At 41.1% G+C, this 19,242-nt stretch overlaps 1 protein-coding gene across 5 annotated transcripts in view; it reads right to left on the reverse strand.

The window, feature by feature from the left end:
- The window catches only part of zbtb18 (zinc finger and BTB domain containing 18), a 34,631-nt gene that overhangs the window by 7,231 nt on the left and 8,158 nt on the right, over positions 1–19,242 (reverse strand). The window contains exons 3-4 of one of the 5 annotated variants that reach the window (XR_006828366.1): positions 6,965–7,008; positions 5,502–6,181 (exon numbers count right to left, since the gene is read on the reverse strand). The exons of 2 other annotated variants lie outside the window; for them this stretch is intronic. Coding sequence is in view for 1 of the 3 variants with exons in the window: in XM_046070834.1 (XP_045926790.1) it covers positions 731–746 (16 nt within the window). In the remaining 2 variants the exon portion in view is untranslated. Of the gene's footprint in view, positions 1–730; positions 829–3,203; positions 3,659–5,501; positions 6,182–6,964; positions 7,009–19,242 lie in introns of those variants that run through there. 2 more of the 5 variants (XM_046070833.1, XM_046070834.1) reach the window with 2 other exon arrangements.

Raw genomic sequence — 19,242 nt, forward strand, 5'->3', positions numbered from 1 at the left:
TTACAGCTGTCTAGCCAATTCAGGCAGCTCAAATCTGCAACTTCTAAATTAGTCTCCTCTACTCCAGCCGACAGGAGGGGGAAAAAGAGGGTAGAGGAGACCGCACATGCTTTCAAGTAATTTAACAGCAAGTGAGATTTAACTGAAAGAAAAAAACAGATTAGATGATTAAGATTAAATAACTGCTCATTTTATTTTTTCACTTAAAGTTGGACTTTTTTATTAACTAAAAAATTACTTTTATTATTTTTTTTAATTAAAATGTTAAACAAAAATGGGTTATGTTTAAAAATGATTTTGCTTGTATTATAATGAATGAAATTGGTAGAAACACAAGAATTAAGCGCTATTTTTTTAAAAAGAAACAACTGTTTCCTCAGTTGTAACTTTGCTTTCAATTAATGGGTGAACAAAATGCCTGACAACGCAAATACAAAACAACACGCAAAACAGTAGCAGAGTTTTAAATGCAGGTCTCCAGACTACAAACTAAAAACACAGCAGAGTGTTCCCGGACTGCAATTACCCCTCAGACAAGCAGCACCAACACGAGCTTACTACCGAAGCACTCACCAGCAGTTTCACACAGCGCTCACACTGGTTTGACACACCGGACATCCCCACAACAAAAAACTAAATAACTACTCCACTACCCCGACTCTCCTACTCTATTCACTCTGCCTCACGCACACATGCACACACACACACACATGCACACACAAAACGATACCTGCAGCAGTATGCATCAACTTGATTAACTCCACTGTAGCAGAATAGCTGGGCTCTCTGGCTGGGAATGGCTGTGTGTATCTCTCTCTCTCTCTCTTTCTCTTCCTCGCTCGCTCTCTCTGAATCAATGAGTGGGTAGAAGAAGAAGAAGAAGAAGAAGAAGAAGAAGAAGAAGAGGGAGGCAGGCAAAAAAAAAAAACCACGCTGTTCAAACTGCGAGGGACAGATGCAAAGTGGAGGAGATGTTGGAGGGGGAACGAGATACCTCCCTCCTCCTCCTCCTCCTCTGCCTCCTCCTCCTAACTGGCGCTGATCAGCAGCCGCAAACACACACACACACACAGCACTAACTCTCCCAGGCTGCCGCTGAGACTCACAATAAAGGACTGGGGAGGGGTGGAGGCGGTGGAGGGATGGAGGAGGAGGCGGTGGGGTGGATGGCAGCCTGTCAGCTGCTCTGACATCATCCTCAGATGGAGATGCTACCTCCAGCTGTGCTCTTTCTACAGCCATATGCTGCCTCCTCTACACTCCTGCCACCAGACTCCTCTTTCATTCTACCAACACCAACACCACGCAACTTTGTCTCTCTTTCTCCCCCCTTTTCTTTCTCTCTCTCTCTCTCTGGGAAACAAAAAAAAATTGGGTTCACTAAATGCAGTCTGGTGCTGATTTGATTTTTTGGAAAACAGAAAAGAGTTTAGACACTAAATCAAGCAACTACAACCACGCACTGCTACCAAAACTATCAAGGAAAAGGAAAGTTTACAAAACATGTACAGGTGTTCTAAGTAAAAACTTTACTCCAACCTTTTTCTGGTGTTAGATACTCATCTGTCTTGCTCTACATGTCTCCTTCCAGTAACCATAAACAAAGGCCAACATAGCATATTTGCAACTGACAGACGCATGCAGCTGATATTGTTTTCCACTTCTTTACGGTTCAGTGCTGCTGCCTTGTCTTGTATTCATTCATTCATTCATTCACTCACTCACTCACTCACTCACTCACTCATCTATCTATCTATCCATTCACCCCCCCCTCCGCCTGGACCCTTCGGACAACTGACAGGAGCAAAAATGAAATGAGGAAACAATGGGGACAGGTCATAAAGAAAGAACCTAATGAGAGCAATCCCAAACAAAAGCTATACAAGCCTTTAATAAGCCAGGGAGAAACTTATTACAACAGCCTTATTTCACTTTTGTTTTAGTGAAAGTGTGCATGTCTGGGGCGTGTGAATTACCAGCTATTTAATATAAGCCAATATTATCAAAAAACTCCTTTCATTTACAATTGTTTTCCTGTCTGGAGCTTACAAAAAAAATATATAAAAATACAGTTTAAAAGGCTGATAGAGCACACACATTTCATGGCATTAAATATTGTTTCTTACTGATGTTACAAGATTAAAAAAACAACAAATATGTACGAAAATATTATGTAAACCTATTAGGCTTTTATCACAGATGCACACAAATGTCGAGGTAAATTACAGGAATATTAAAAAATATATTTTTCTTGCGTTGTGATGAGCAACATGTGAGCGTGTACAACATTTATAAGTGAATTACTAACACTTCTGGATCATATACGCACACTTTTCCTTACGGTTTTTGCAATTAATTGAACTTAAAATAGGTTTTAAGTTCATTTAATTTGCTCGATGCCAACTTCTACAGACTCTAATAAGCTTAGGTAAAAGATTCAGCCCCGTTTTCAAAGTCGAAACATTAATTGATCTAACTTTAATTAACTTCACCACTGTGAGTTTCAGCTAGCATCTTTAATCGCGGTGTAGAAAGTCATGTGCTCGCTACACAACACTGAAACCACCGATGCACAATTGGAGTTTTACTTTTACTTTTACACATTTTATTATCATGACAGCGCTATGGTCAAAGCTCGGACTCACATAAATCAACAATGCGATCAATAAGTTTGTCAAAAATTACACAGTAACACGCACCATAACTTCATTTTAAAGCAGCCTTAAAATAAAAATAACGACAAAGCGACTTGTTTGTTGAGCTTGTTGAGGAAATTAGCATAAAAGTCAAACAGCTGTGAGACCTGTCAACATGAACAAACTAACAACGCGACAAGAGCGTAAATTATTACCGAGCAGAGGAAAGAAAGAGACACACACACACACACACACGGAGAAAAGACACACTGACCCACGCAGCTAGCTAATAGCCCGACCATGGCTAACAAAAGTAAAGGCGAAGAAGCTACAATATTAAGCTATTTACAGTTGTTCCCAGGCCCCGGTGCTTCAACAACAGCTGCTAAAACACCGCGGAGGGAGAGCTAACACAGCAACAAACAGTGCGAGGACACAACACAGTCATGCTAAGGAAGGTTTAGCTACTTTTTCCCCTCCGTAACCCACCCTCTCTCTCTCTCTCTCTCTCTCTCTACCTCCTGAGCCTCCTTTAATCGGACTCCGGTATTAAGAGGCAGCACTTACAGACAACACGGTCCAACGTCTTCCTCCGTCCAATCCCTCTTTTTCCTTCGGAGACAAAACTAGATTGACTTTGGACTAATTTCCATAACAGGCTGCCGTGGCGAGCAGGCGCAGGGACGGGGGAGTCTAGCACTCTGCGGCGGCCAGATGTTTCCGAGCTGTTGCTGCTGCTCAACTCGGGCTGGGAGAAGGAGGCGAGTTGACTGGCACGGCACGGAAGCCAATGGTGCCGGCGAGGAGGAAAGTGAAGGCAAATTGGAAGCGGCCCTCTGACAGGAGAGAGGGAGGGATATGTCTTCTTCTCTCGTCGGTGTAGGTTGACACCAGGCAGGAGGAGCAGCAACAACAACAACAGCAGCAGCGGCGGCGGCAACAACAGCGGCAGCGCGCACACACACCGCGAGAAGGCAGGAAAGAAGAAGCTGGGCCAAACCAACCGGTTCTGCGAGTCAGTGAGGCGGACTGGCGCAGCGGAGAGAGTGGAGAGAGGCGCGGTGTCGCCTGGGTAGTGTAGTCAGGCCGGAGCGGCGGGTGGGTGGGTGGGGGGTTGGAGGGGGGCGGAGCTGATGTGAGCAGGTGCACCACCTTGACAGGAGGGAGGGGAGGGGGGGGGGGTGCAAGTTAATGCTTAACTCAACTGTGTACATTGCACTAATTCTTTATTGTTTTATTTTATATACTTGTACATTTTTAATCTCTTTACTTGTTCTACATTTATGTTTATGTGTACTGTTAAGCACCAATATATGCCAAGGCAAATTCCTCCTGTGTGAAAATGTACCTGGCAATCAACCTGATTCGGATTCCGATTAACATTTCATTGTTGAAGTAATAACAGCTTTTGGTTAGACTATTCACATTTACTCATTTGGCAGACGCCTTTATCCAAAGCGACTTGAGGATCAACATACAAGCATCAGCAAAGCAGCAATACAGTGAGAGATCTACAAGTGACAATAGATACTAGTAAGAGCAGCAATACTAGTAAGAGCGCTTAAGGCATCAATGGGGTTAAATACATAGGGAAAGAAGTAAAAGTTAACAAATAGTGCAATCAACGCAAGAGAATTGTAAGGAGATAGAAGAAGAAGAAGAGAGCAGTTTCAAGAGGAAGTGTTCTTGAAAGAGATGAGTTTTAAATAGCTTCTTGACTCCACTGCTCTGATTGCAACTGGATTAAAAAAAAAGTTTTTAAGTAATGGCATTAAACAGGTGTACCACTTCCAGAGATAAAACATGGCCTCCAAAATGCTGTTGGATTTGTAACTTTATTTAGCCTATGAAGCACCTTTCAAGAACAGAAGCGCCACAAAGTTATCCACATATGAAATAAGGCAACCAACATACATACAGACACAAAAACACAAACAAAAAGGTGGGTCTAAACAAATGTGAGCTGTGTTTTTAAAGGTGTTAGTGGATAACAGAAGTCCAAGGGGAGAGCCACGACTGATAAAAGCACAGTCCCCTTTAGTTTTAAGCTTATAGACCAAGGAACAACCTGCAGACCCTGATCAGAGGATCTGCTGATAATGCTGTGTGCCTAGAAAAGGCTGGCCATATTCAAACAGGAGTAAACTGTGTATTTGTTCGGAACTATTGACTCAAAATAAACGTCTCCATATTCATTCTACAACAACCTGCAGCAGTGTGGCTCATGGATGTGTTTTTGACAACAATGAGAGGAATAATATATGTGCTAGCAGGAATAATTTCTTGTAGGTTTACTCTTTTCTTGTTTTATTTCTATGATTATCACCATGGTAACCTTGATTTGGTTATGCAGGGCCAGATGTTATGTAAATAAGTAATAATATGGTTATTTTGCCACTATGTAGTCACCCAAATACATCACTGAAAATCACAACAGTTTTGATAATAGTAATTAATTGTTTAATCAATTTATCAAGCAGAAATGTCAAGCGTTCTTTGGTTCCTACTACTTAAATGTGACTAGGTACTTTTCTCCTTTTTTAAATTGAACATCTTGTGGTTTTACAAGCAAAGAATTGCTAAATTTGAGCTAAAGTATTTTAATGTTTTTGACACTTTATTGACCAAATGATTAATTCATTAATTGGAAAAATAACCTACAGATTAATCAATGATTGATACTATAAGTTTGTCTATACAATCACCATCTATAACCACCGAAAAAAAAAGGTACTACTGACTTGTAGCAGATAGTTGCATAAGAAAATGGAGGATAACCCCCTTTTTGTCTTACTATATGTCATCGCAGTGTCTGTTCCGCACCTACGGCATTGATTACCGTTTACATGCATGGCCACTTTCAGTTTGTCATGTGCTGTGAGATTGTCAGTCTAATCTTTATGAGTGGAGAGGACAAACCTTCAGTAACAAAGGCTATGGATGTAGTGAAAATGTAGCTGCGTGAAACAGGTTTGTTTTGAACAAAATAGAGGCAGCGATGTGTTCATTTGATTTACTGTACATTAAAGGTGATTTGCCAACATAAACACATTTTACAGTCCCCAAAATGAGCCACAATGACACTAAAGGAATAAGGGGAAAGTGGTAACAGTCTACCTTAAATGAGTAATGCAGATCGAGCAGTGGCCTTGTAAACAAAGAACGGTGGTTAGGGCTAGTAGCTCCTCTTGCGACTGGCACTTTTCTGGGAAACCATACTGTTTAAGTTGCAGTTTACAATAAACAGGTTGTTCCCTGTACTGCCACTGGATTGGTCTGTTCCTTCACTGACAGCTGACTGTTAAAACAATCACTGCAGTGGTCTTCAACATGCGACCCCACGGTGTACCACCAGCCTTATGTGAGATTTTACTTTCCTCATGTATATCTGCCTGAGGTTGATTTGTTTTTATTATAAGGAATGTCTTTTGCAGTGTGAAGTGCTGCAGAGCTGGAGACATTTGGGTTGTAAGTTTCCTACGCAACATCCAAGAGAAGAGAGCGGCAAATGTAGGACACAGCAACATCAGCAGCAGTGTTTCACCCTGTCCAGAAAAAAAGGCACACTTTTTAAGAAAGGGATGTTCAAGTGCTCAAAGCAGGGTCTTAAATTAAAGGTGTCACAGAAACACAATGAACAACAAGTTAATTGTGTTAGAACAAGCTTAAATCAGATATCAATCTGAGATTTCGCAGGGGAGGTAGTCATAAATAAACCAAATAAATCATTTATTACACTTGAAAATGACTACTGTTCTGAGGTTTCACTCGGCGGCTGTAAAATCATATCTAACAATTTTTAAAAATCCTCTCAGACGTGGGTCACTGGGTCAACAACTTTCATCAAACGTCTGTCATGGGAGCCTTGACATGAAAAAAGTTTGGGCAGCTCTGGTAGCCTGAGTGAGTCTGCAGGCCTATTTGCATCCCCTGAACCTGTCCCAGTAAACTAATTGGCGTTACTAATAGATGGCTGGATGAACTGCAGCCCCGCATGGTAATGAATTCACACGATCCGGTGTCATAGCTGAAGGAATTGTTAAAATGCAAATGAATGATGACCCTGTTATGTGTCTATCAATTTGGGGATCCACGTTACCAGAGTTTGACAATGAGCGCCTTGTTCATGCACAAAAATACATTTAGGCCAGCGGGCAGGAGCAGCAGGACTGTACAGAAAATTGGATTTAAGGACAGACTTTCAAAAGTATTAGCTAATCTGAGCAATAGTTCAACCATGATTGTAGATTTGATTGAATATAGGCACCTTTTTTTCTTTTATAATGTCCTCTCAGTGTGAAGAAAGATGTTATCTGTGCAGGACTCACCTTACAGTCTGACAGGCTCGTTTGTAGCTCCTATGTATAGGATACTGTAAAGAGACAGATACACTTCAGATAGCCGTGAATGCATTGAAATCTGTGTGCAAATGCCTCAAGAGATTCCCCTGCAATTTTCTAAACTTCTTACAGCGCTCCTGTGTTCCCCCCCTTTGATCCACGTATTGTTTTGCCACTGACAGATGCCAGAATACAGCCTAATGTGTGTGTGCGTGTGTATGTGTGTGTGTGTGTGTGTGTATGTGTGTGTGTGTGTGCTTGTGAGCCAAAAAAGCAAAGCCAGCCTGATGTTTGAAATTATCTGTACTACTATTTCATCCTCCCTACAGCTGAAAACAAAAGACAAAGCAGAAGGCAGGCGGGGCATACCATAGAAAGACCAATATGCAAAGCAGAGCTTGTATTCACACATCCTCTGCAAAAGACAACAAGTTTTTGTTTGGGTTTAGTTCTTGTTTTCTACTTAAAACTGAGAGGAAATTAAATGCACAAATAGCCTCAAATATTTAGAGGGAATCAGTCAGGCCTTCGGCTGATCTTCAAACGTTGTCACAGTGATGACGCCTGCTCTATCAGTTGTTTGTTTCCTTTAAATATGAATGAAACAGAACATGTTGAAGAAAGTTACACAGAGCCCAGCCCAACATATTTGAGTATGTGCTGTTCTGCTGTAATTACAGCGTTATATTTAGCTGATTTTCTACTTTTCACCTCTGGGGGTCGCTGTAGATCCCATGTTTTACACTGTTAATTCTCTTTCTCTATTCAGTGAAGCTTTGGTGGCATGACATTTTGGTCAGAAGATAGGTTGCCAATGCATGTAATGTACAAAGCGGAATGTAAATAATACTGAAAGCATTAAAAAGCATTGATGTACAGGGCGTGGATTGAAACAAGTTGTTACTGAGCAGCACACTTAAAGAAAGTGAAAAATATTCAAAATCAGGAAAGGATTAGTCTGAAATTTATGTGCATTAAAGTACAGTACAGTATTTATTCCCCCGTATTTGCAGTGAACATTTAATGCAAAATTGTATGATGCTAATATTCAGCTTTTTATTTAAGTCCCCCTGAAGCAGATAGCCCTGAGTGCAGGTTTATTTTTTGTCTGAGGCAAAGAAAAAACATTTTGGCAGAAGAAGCGATTCAGAGAAAAAAAACCTCTGGCCATCCCTGAGACATTACAACTGCATGCTTCACAGCTTCTGCCTTTCCTTGCCAGCATTAATTATATTTTGCTTGTCAATGGGTTTTTATATTCAAAGGTGTTCCACACAGACAGCTGTTTGAAAGCAACTCTGAAAAGGGATTCTGATGATGATCCTTATTTTTCCCACTAAAATGCAGCATGAATGGCGCCCAATGAAGGCTTTACAGAGGATTTCTGTAATGAAAATACATTTAATGAAGCATTCTAATTCTCATTCTTTTATAAATGGATATACTTGATGTTAAAACCCTCTCATTTCATTGTGTCATTCAAAAAGCTTTCTCTTGAGATCTTCTTTTACTTTGTATTTTCTGTCATATATATTTCTATCTATGGGCACAGATATATTGTTCCATCTGTTGCCAGCTTGCTGTGAATCTGACCTTTAATTTACTGGTAAATTTGGGGATCAAGATGTTTAAGCTCATTTGCTCTCACTGTTAACAGTTTAGCTTGGCTTCAAAGCAGCAGGGGGCCGAAATAATGAAATAAACCCATAAAAAGCAGATCACAGGGGCAACAGGAAACGCAGTATCCAAGATCATTGTCTCACTTCCTTTGGCAATTTCTTGGGGAATGCTGACTAATTGAGCACAGAACATAAAGTAAGATGGATGTACGATTAGTGGAACACTTTGATACAAGACTCTGAAATGAGAAGAAGTAAATTATATAATCCTCTCCAGTTTGTGCTTGGCCAAATCACCTGTACTGTCCTGGGGGTTTGAGGGACATTACCACTTGGTACCCTAGAAATCTATACATGCATCCATGAGCCTCTCTGCAGCCGCCAGCGGTCCTCCACAGTGTGTGCACAGCTTCTCTTACCATGCCTGTAATAGAAGCAAGCAAGAGGGGAGACATTCTGGGAGACACTGGCTGGCTGACAGAGGAAGAAGAAGAGGAAGGGAACGGGAGACAGATGTTTGAATCTCAGCCCCGGTGTCGATGAGATCAATCCATCCTCCAAGGCAGAGACAGAAAGGGAGAGATAGTGAGGAATAGAGGCAATGTCTATTAGTACAATTGGCTGCCCTCTTTCCTCTCTGCATCCCAGACATCCTGATCCTCCTTCTTTCTTGCCGAGGTGAGCAGCATATCCAAGCCCATTATAGATCCAAACACCATGAATACCTCTGGACCAAGCAGCCACAGTGACGAAGAGAAATAGGAAGGCGACCAGCTCGGATGAGACATGTTGTGTGCACATTTCGCCTAATGTGAGTTCAGTAACAATGTGGAGATGTTTAGGTTGCTATATATTATTTCGTTATTTATTAGACATGCAGCAAGAAACAGGCAGGCTTGTATTAGGACTAGAATAAACAATTTATTTATATAGCACATTTCTAAACGTTGTAACAAAGTGCTACAAAAAGAATATACAAAAAGATAAACTAAGAATAAGGCCAAAGAACATAAGCAAAGAAGAAGTAAAACAACAGTGAGTGATTAAGATCAAACACAATGGAATAAGGAAGTCCTGATCCTTTTAGTTTCATCAAAGGAACAGCAGATTAATATTCACATGGAAGTCAGGGTTTTTGTGACTGTTATTGAAAGTATCCCAATATTTGTAGTGTCACATTTTACAAAGTCTGATTTGAGTCAAATGTACGGTGGCCCTGAGAGCTCAACACACTAAAACAACAAAATACATGCAAATTAAGGAAGCATCTTCATTCTTCTTCATCTTCATCTCCAATGTGACAACACAAGTGAGAAAACACCACCAAAGGTGGTGTTGGAAAAAGAGCTAAAATGTAAGACAACAAGCGCGTCCCAGCCGTGTCTGGGCATGTTCATCACTTGTCCCCTGGAAACAGTTTTTCTGTTGTTGTCTGTGCCACTTGCAGCAGTTCTGTATTGTATCTGGTTGTGTTTTGTCTATCTATTTAGTTGCAGTCTGTCTGTCTATCTGCATTTATTTGCAGATAGACAGATTCAAACGAGGAAAATGTTTACTTAAAAATACAAAGGAATATACTATATACACTACACTTCAACACAGACTACAAACCCAACGTCGCCTCCTATCACACCCCACAACTACCACAACACAATACCAACACAAACATCTGCGTCAGAACCTCCAAGAAATATTCAAGCAATTGTTTTTTCAGCTGATGGTGGGAGGAAGTCCGTCCATACAGTTTAATGATCTGATCATCTGGTCTAGTGTGGCTGCTGTTGTAGGAGTCTGGAATGCAGCCATTTTGACTGAGTGTAAAATATTCATGAACTACCAATGGTAGCCCATCTGACTGGCTGGGGAACAGCTGCTGGGTCTCTGTGCCTCTAGAGGTGCAGCATCTGTCCATTTGAGGAAAGTGACTATGTGTTTGTGTAAGTGCATGCTCGACTCAGCATGTGTGTGTGTGTGTGTGTGTGTGTGTGTGCGCATGCATGCCTTTCTAGATATGCATGTGTGTGTGTGTTCATGTCTCGGAGGGACTAGACATCAGGAGAAACAACTGTGTACTTAACTTGCTTTTCTCCAGATGGTGGAACATCATTTTTTAAATGATCAAAAAATCGTAGTTTTATCAGGATGTGGGCTTGCCAATCAAATATCACCCTCTCACAGAGCAGCACCAGTGCAGTCGGCTTGCCTATGTGTGTGATGTGTTAAAATGAATATGTCTTGTACATCTGAAGTCTGTCGTTCTATAAGTATCTGTTTGTGTCTCAGCATCAGCACATCACAGCTTAGCATTGTGTTGTGTGTGTGTGGGCTGTTCGCACCCGTGCGTGTGAAGCTCACAGAGAGCTGTGCAGTGTTGGCTATGGCTGCATGATGGACATCTGGAAGCTAAATTGGTTAATGGCGCCTCCAAGCCAACAGCCAGCCGGCCGTCCCCTTACTGAGCTGAGTGTGTCTGTGTGTGTGTGTGTGTGGCAAGGGGTAGGCTGGAGCTGTGTGGGTACTCTACATCTGGCCAGCTGTCCTACCACAGACAAACACCCCTGCTGGGCATTTAGGGGCTTTTCCCTTCCAATTTTTTTTTGTATATCATCAGAGTATAAACCAAAATCTAATTTGTTGTGTGCACACAAGCAAACTGCTGCGTTTCAGACCATAAAGAAGCAGCGCATTTGGCTTTGATTGCAACACCACAATCCATTGTTGCACAAGGTTAGTTTTATGGCAACTTAAAAATACTTCTTGTTTTAAGGAACTTTTTATAGAACCAATGTAAGTACAGTTTGTTTTATTCATTCTAATATTGTTGCACATAACATCATATAGGCTACAGACATGCATGCTAACATGCTCATGCTGACAATATAAGCATGTTTAGCAGGTATAATGTTTACCATGTTCACCATCTTCATTTAGCGTGTTAGTATGCTAACCTTTGCTAGTTAGTACCAAACACAAAGTACAGCTGAGGCTGATGGGAGTGTATTTAGTACTGCAGATAAAATTTGGCCGGCTGTTGGCACAAAGGAAAATTTAGAGGATCACCAAAGTGATTATAATCCATTTTGAGATATTTCAATGGAAATGTGAAAACTTTGACCAGCTGGTAGAGCCCGAGTATAAGTCAGGAGATCACCAAAGCCAGTGATCTTCATCCACTGTGGACCATGAATGTTTGCGCCACATGTCAAGGTAATCCATCAGAAAGTTTGAATAAAGCAGCTATGCAGCTGCAATTAAGGTTATGTAAATTAAAAAGACAGACAAAGATATGACATGAATTTCTATTTAGTTTGGAGCACACTGTTGGCCTACAGCAGTAAAACAAAGCACATTGAGACTCATAATAACAACAATGCAAGGGAAGAGCCGATCAGGAAGGCCCCAAGAAAGAGATCAAAAGGGTAATACCAGGGCAAACTAAAAGGTATAACAGATGTGTGACCAAGGTTGTGAGACAGACACAATAAGAAACTAAGAAAGCAAGATACGACAAAGGACCCATATCTACCACTTATAACAACAAAAATGTGATTGTGATATAACAGGTTTAGTAAAGCACCTATAATCACAGTGTCCTAGGGGTATTATAGTACTTGACTTCTGCATGAGTATTATAAAAAACATTTACAGTAAACATAAATCCTAATAAACAGCTGATGAAAATAACATAACACTGCTCTCTAGTTGAATACCGCAAAAGCTGCTATAACAGTGAAACATGGCTAGCAGTGCTGTATGGGAGCTGAAACTATCTACAGGCTGAAATGCTACACAGCTTTTGCTTAGGAGTTCCCTTGGGCAAGCTGCTGCTGTTTTGTGACAGCACTGTCCTCCGTTCACTGTACTTTTAAAAAAATTATCACAACATGCTTCAAAATGAGTTTTAGTTCATGATTTGCTGTTAAAAAACTCTAAAAGTGAGACATGAAAATTGTGCTGTAGCTGCACGATCTTTCCAGGCAGAATACACATCCAAGCAATGTGAGTGGGAGAGTGGGAGACACTAACACTGACAGAGCTTTAAATAAATACAGCCACAGCAGATGCATAACAGCCAAGTCCAGGCCAAGGCTGCACAAACAGCAGTGTGATCTCCGCAAATCTTTTTTGTAAGATCTCAGAGATCATGTTGAAATGAAAAGTGCCACTGTAGCCTTTGTTCTGTCTGTCTGCCTTCATGCCTGTCTGTCTGTCTGTCCTCAGTCCAGATGTCAGAAGAACTAGCCAACAGCTGCAGCAGGAAATAAGCCCCCAGGCAGTGAAAGGGCTAATACACTTTCACACAGAGGAGGGAGACCAAAACAAAACATGCACACACACACACACACACACAAAGATGAACTCAGAAGAAAGTAAGTGGGTGATGCAAAAAGTTGCCTCTTTCTTGAGACCAAATCAACTTCTTTGTGTGTGTTTGTTTATAACTAAGCATCTCCATATACATGTTGCTCCACATTGCTGTACATGTGTATATGGATACTCACTATAAACATACCCATGCAATTCAGTACTGTTGCATTTCTGTGACAGTATTCATGTGTCCTTTTACTACTGGATTCATCCATTTTGCATAAAGTATGTGTGTGTATGTATGAGCGATTGTGTGCCAGAGTGCCAGCCTGCCTGCCACATCGCCAGCCCCCGAGCCAGCGGGAACATTTGCCTTGTGGCTCCAATTCCCAGGAATGCCTAACCTGCGCCAGCTGTTGAGAACATGTTACCTGTGCCAACAATGCACCGGCTCTGCCCATCACATCAGCTGCGGCTCTGTCTCCATCTGGGTGCGTGATTGGATTTGTGTGTGTATTTCTTTGTCTGTGTAGCTTACTGTATCTTTAACTCCTCGCACATCTGTATTTGTGCTTGCACGTGTGTGCATGAATGCACAGCCTCTCTCATGTGTGTAGTGTGCACAGCATCAATGTGCACACAAATATATGGATGTTCCTAATGTTGTGTGTGCACTGTATGTGTGTGTGTGTGTCTCCATCTGTGTGTGCTGGGCCTCCCTTGCCTGCATCTGGAGCAGCATTGAAGAGGCTTTCCAACAAGGCCAATGGCGGACAGCCTGCCAAACAGCCCAGATGTTAGCTCTGTAAGCCTCAGGCTAAATAGAGGGAGCCATACTCTCATTATTCAGATGGAGTAAATTGCAACCACTTTTTTACAGCATAAGAGGGAAGGAGAGACACCATGAAAGAATAAAAGAGAGAGAAGAAGAGAAAGAGACTTATGAGAGACAGATCAGAAAGAGATGTCATTTGATGCAATTGTTGCTATAAACCTCTTCACTATATAATAAATAAATCACACTAAATGCTGATTTTATGAATTACCAAGCAAAAATGAATCTAAATCCTTATGACAAGCTTTGGAAATTGTGTGTGGCGGGTAATGTTACAGTTAATTCTTATTTTCTCAGCCTTAGCCATCATTCCTTAACATTGTAAAGTTAATAGCTGAATCATGAGAACATAGCAACATGACAGAAAACAAGACAGACAAGACAAGAAGCACAAACCCAACAAACTATTCAGCATGATCTACTGTACTTACTGTAGGTGTATGTGCACAGTTTTTCCTGTGCAATAAAGGATTATTAAAGATTTTTCAGGGGTGCACACTTTTGGTTTTACCTCTGACAAAAGTGGTTTAAAAATAATCCGGTTAAACTGTTGACTGATTTACAACCTGTTCAATCATCTGAACACTTGTGTTTCTTACCCCATGAGCAGCAATTGTAAGCAGGTAGTGTACAGTAGGGCTGTTTTGCTGAAAACTGCTGCCTATTGCAGCTGAAAATGCTGCCGATGAGAGCAGTGAGACTGGAACAAAACAATAAAGCTGTGGCCCAACCAAAACAAGGAGCTGAATGATGCTAAAACATCCCGTAGCTGAATGGAGCTGCAGAGTTGATGATAATTCTCTGCGGGTTTGTCACTACAAGTGACTCCTTTGACACATTCCTTTACACTGAATAATTTCATAATTTTTTTATATAAAAATATCGATTAGTGCAGCTTTTAGGCTAGACCACCTTACATGGATACTCACACACACTCACTGTCAGACTCAGACACATGCAGTAAGATTATCTACCACCAACACTGGGGGAGGTGGATGCCAGTATGAAATGTCTTATGGAACAAAGGAGGAACAACAACATATTCATGCATACCACATTTAAGTACACAGAGAGAAATCAAAATCAAACAAAATGGCCTCAGAGAATCTGTTATGGTGACTTAGGATTGGTTACTTTGAGGTCACCCTCTGTCCTCTCTGTGAGCACCACTGTTTTCCAAACAACCCAAGGCCAGTATCCCGCCAAAATATTATTTTCATAAACAGGAGAGCAGTTTTGGAAACAAAAACACAACATGTTCATTCACCATCAAACAGTAGGACACAATTAGCTTGATCATCTGGACGGGTGTAACTGTGATGTTAGGGCCCGATTTGGCTGTGTGTGTGTGTGTGTGTGTGTGTGTGTGTGTGTGTGTGTGTGTGAGTACTATGGTAACCACAGAGGTGGCATCTGCCATGGCGCTTTAGCTCTGTTTGTGAGATCCATGTGTGTGGACTTCCACAGGGCTTAGAGAACGTCCGTTCCCCCCCATATGGTGAGTTGTCACTGGCTGGAGGTCCCCTGTGTTGGACCTCCAGCCAGCCATCAGACTGACCGAGTAAACAACAACTGGACATGGGGTGATGATGTTGTATTTGTGTGGATATTTTTTGGATAGGATATTATCTCCTAAACCTGTGACGTCAGAATAATCTATTTCTCAAATGAATTACCTCGGTCATATGTCAGTATTTATGCTTCAGTGATATCCTAAAATCAGTTTAATCTTATTTGGAAAACACTTTTTGTCAACAAACTCCATCATCAAAACAGATTTGCCTTCTAAATCATTTCACAGGGGTTAAATGTTTATGACTGAAAGGCATCAGATGTCACTGATATGACTGAGCTGGTTTAAAATGGCACATGTTTATTATAAAAGAAAAGAAAAAACATCTAACTAAGTAGCTGTGAATTGATTGCAGCTTCCCCATGTTAGTCTGCAAAACAACCTTCTATCAAACACGCCATACGACACGTTTGGGAAATGCAAATTGCTGAGAGAAAAACGTGACTGAGAGACATCTCCTCCCATGACACATGTCTTTGTCACATCTGTTTCTGTCTTCCTGCACACAGAAGTTACACAGCAGTTTGTTCTGAGAAGGAGAAGACGACTCCTCCTGTGCCTCCCCAAGGAGTGAGTAGCCTCGGGAAAATCACATTTACACATAAAGTGTTAATGTGTCTCTGTGAGCAAGTGTGTGTCCGTGTGTGTGTATGTGTGTGTGTGTGAAGACAAGAGAAATGGAGACAGAGAGCGAGTGTCTTACAAAGGAAGTAAAGGAGATGCAGACCAGAAATAGGAAGTGGCAGGATTGGAAACTGAGGGCCCTCAGGGGCCATCAGAGGGTTTGGAAGTGGGTGGATGTGGGAGGGGGGTTACTGCTGCTCTATCCTCTGGCTGTACTCAAACTGTGTGTGTTTATGCTGTTGATCTCACCCAGTTGTTGGAAAGCCAAACACAGTCTGTGCACCCAGATGTTGACAGATGTGCTGTGCACAACCTAACTTCCTCTGAAACTCACACACAGAGCGAAACACATGCACAAACCGCAACACATATCCTTCCTGTACCCCCTCTCCAGAGACAATCTTGCTGGCTTGCGTGAGATGTTCAACAAATACTACAATAATTCCTGAAAACCCACCTCAGCCCCAGTGGTGTGCTGCTGCGCTCTTGAGAGGCTTGCTGTCCACTGTGCCGTTCCAGATGTTAAATAAAGATGATAAATAACTAAAGTACACAGAACTGGCCTCATCCAGATGTGTTTACTTCACTCAGAGAAAGACGGAGAGATAGAAAGACAGACAGACTAACAGCTGGAGGCCTTAGTACAAGTATAATTAATGCAGCTCTCTCTAGTGGCCTGGAGTGGTTCTTGCACACATGGTAGGAGACTGGGATGTTTTTGGAGTGGTGGGGCATGTAGTTGTCATCTGTCACAGGTTAAGCTGGTACGGATGTTTTAGGGTTTCAGCTGTTGTTTTTGATCCTGTTCTGTCCTATCTAATCCCATCTTGCCCTGTCCTATTCTACCCTATTTGCCTTATCCTATTTTTCCTATCCTGTCCTGTCCTGTCCTATCCTACCATATTTGTCCTATCCTATTCCAGTTCTGTCCCTATTTGTCATAACTTGTCATATCCCATATAATCTACCTCGTCCTGCCCTGTCCGATCGTACCCTATTTTTCCTATCCCATCTTATTTTGCCCTGTCCTATCCTACCCTATTTCACATTCTGTCCTGTCACATCTGGCCATGCCCTATCCTACCCTATTTATCCCATCCTATCCTATCCTAGACTAATATTCTTCTATATAGACAATGTCCTATATAATGACTTCTCTGTTCTAACTAATGTTGGAAAATGAAAACACGACGTATCAAACAGCACATGCCTTAAAAAAGACCAAAACAATGCAATGAAAAGAAGCAATCATAATAGTTTATATCACATACACAAATACTATAAACACATTTTTTTATACTTGTGGACAATTATATTTCAAAATTTGCCTTTAGTTATTACAGACAGTAGTTAAACGCTTAAATCCCTTGCAAACTTCAAAACTTAAGTATCCCTCTATAACATTAACTATTTATGATTAAATATTCAGCAATCAAAGTTTGATTTTAATACAAACTACAACATTTATTCCCACTGAGGCCTGCCTACTTTAAACCAGTCAGACAATAAACTGAAAATACAGACTGAATGGCTGTCAGCAAAGGGATATTTTATTTTCCACAACATATGAAATAAATATATTGTGAATGTAGCTTATAAGGAGCATCTAAAAAATCAGGTGTTTTCTCTCTCAGACGGATCTTGAGAAGGTCATACAAGCTTGATCATCTCGGTTCGATTATTGTGATTCCTTGTATGTTAGGCTGCTTGGCTTTTAACAAATACTAGAAGTCAAGGTCAAATCACTCCTGTTTTAGCTTCTTCACTGGTTACCGGTCAGTTTTAGAATTGATTTTCAGATTTTACTGATTACATAAAGCACTTCACGGTTTTGCTCCCAGTATTGCTAATTTGCTGTACCCCTGTGAGCCAGATAATCTGTTTATTATCATTATTATATTATTGTTGGAAAAGTGCTACATAAATAAAGGTTATTATCATTATTAATAATCAATTTTTAAGCATATGTGTTCAGCCATATGTCAAGGTCACACATCAGCAATGGCAGCCCTCCTCTGGAACAAAAACAGATCAAAGTTGTCTCCCGCTCTCTCTGTCATCCTCCCACTGCTTCACTGACTCCACCACTGAGCAGAATCTACATTGATGGCAACCAGTGCTCTTTCAGCATGCAGCTGGAAGAGCAGTGAGAGAGGAAGTGTGTGTGAGTGTTTGAGACAGAAAATTCACATGCATGTTCATGTCACGCAGTCCAGAACCTGTTTGCGTCACTGAAAAAAGGATGGGATCCACTGCCTCATGTAGGTAACATCTGTCTTTAAGACCCACATACTCAATATTCACTCAAATCTCTCTCTCTCTCATAGCTGACAGTAATGCATGGCTGATCATACAACACAATATAACACAGTTTGTTCATGCTCCCTGTAAACAAATTTAACCTCAGCCTACAAACTGCTGTCTCATCTTCAGCCACTGCCAAGAACTCATGACGTTAGGAAACGCCAGAACAAACCTGAAGAGTAAGTCATGAGCCTTTGCTTGGTGGCTCAGCTCTGTCTTTATCACCATGGTGCAAAATGACTCCTACATTACTGCAGCAGCTGCCACTAAGCAGCGGTCAATCACATAATTGCTTTTACCCTCACTCATAAATAATCTAGCTGTCACATGCCATCACAGATATTGGAAAATACAACTTGCCGATGCAGACGTTGCACATGAACATCTGCTCAGGCCATCCTTGTGAGTCAGAAATCATTTTGATATACATGTTTCCAAGCTGAGATGTTTAACTGAACTGTGACCTCTTTATCATTAACATGTTAGCAGAAGCAGTTTATTACTGACTGGATGGATTTTGTTTGCAAAGGATTAACACTGTTTTATCTCCATGTTTCAGAGTCTGAAGTAATTGGATTCAGTGGTTTCATAATTATGAAGTGAAAACTATAATAGGAGTTTTAGCGAGCAAAAAGGTATAAGACCAAAATGTATAAAGCTAAACCAGGATGGAATGAACATGTTGAAGAGCTTCATGCTGAGGCTAGAAGGGCTTTCAAAGCTTGGGCTGAATCTGGCAGACAAAAACACGGTCCCCTATTTGAATATAAGAAACAGACAAATGCAAACTTTAAATATGCCCTACGTTTCATTTAGAGGAATGAAAATATAATGAGCTCTGACTCACTTGTTAGGAAACCGAAAAGCAATAGTCCAAATGAATTCTGGAAAGAAATCAATAGAATGAATAACTGTAAAACATGTTTACCAATGGATGTTGATGGTGTTAGCAGTCCAGAGGAAATTACTCTGTTGTGGCAGAAACATTATTATGAGCTGTTCA

This window comes from Micropterus dolomieu, linkage group LG15, assembly GCF_021292245.1.
Source record: "Micropterus dolomieu isolate WLL.071019.BEF.003 ecotype Adirondacks linkage group LG15, ASM2129224v1, whole genome shotgun sequence".
NCBI lineage: Eukaryota > Metazoa > Chordata > Actinopteri > Centrarchiformes > Centrarchidae > Micropterus > Micropterus dolomieu.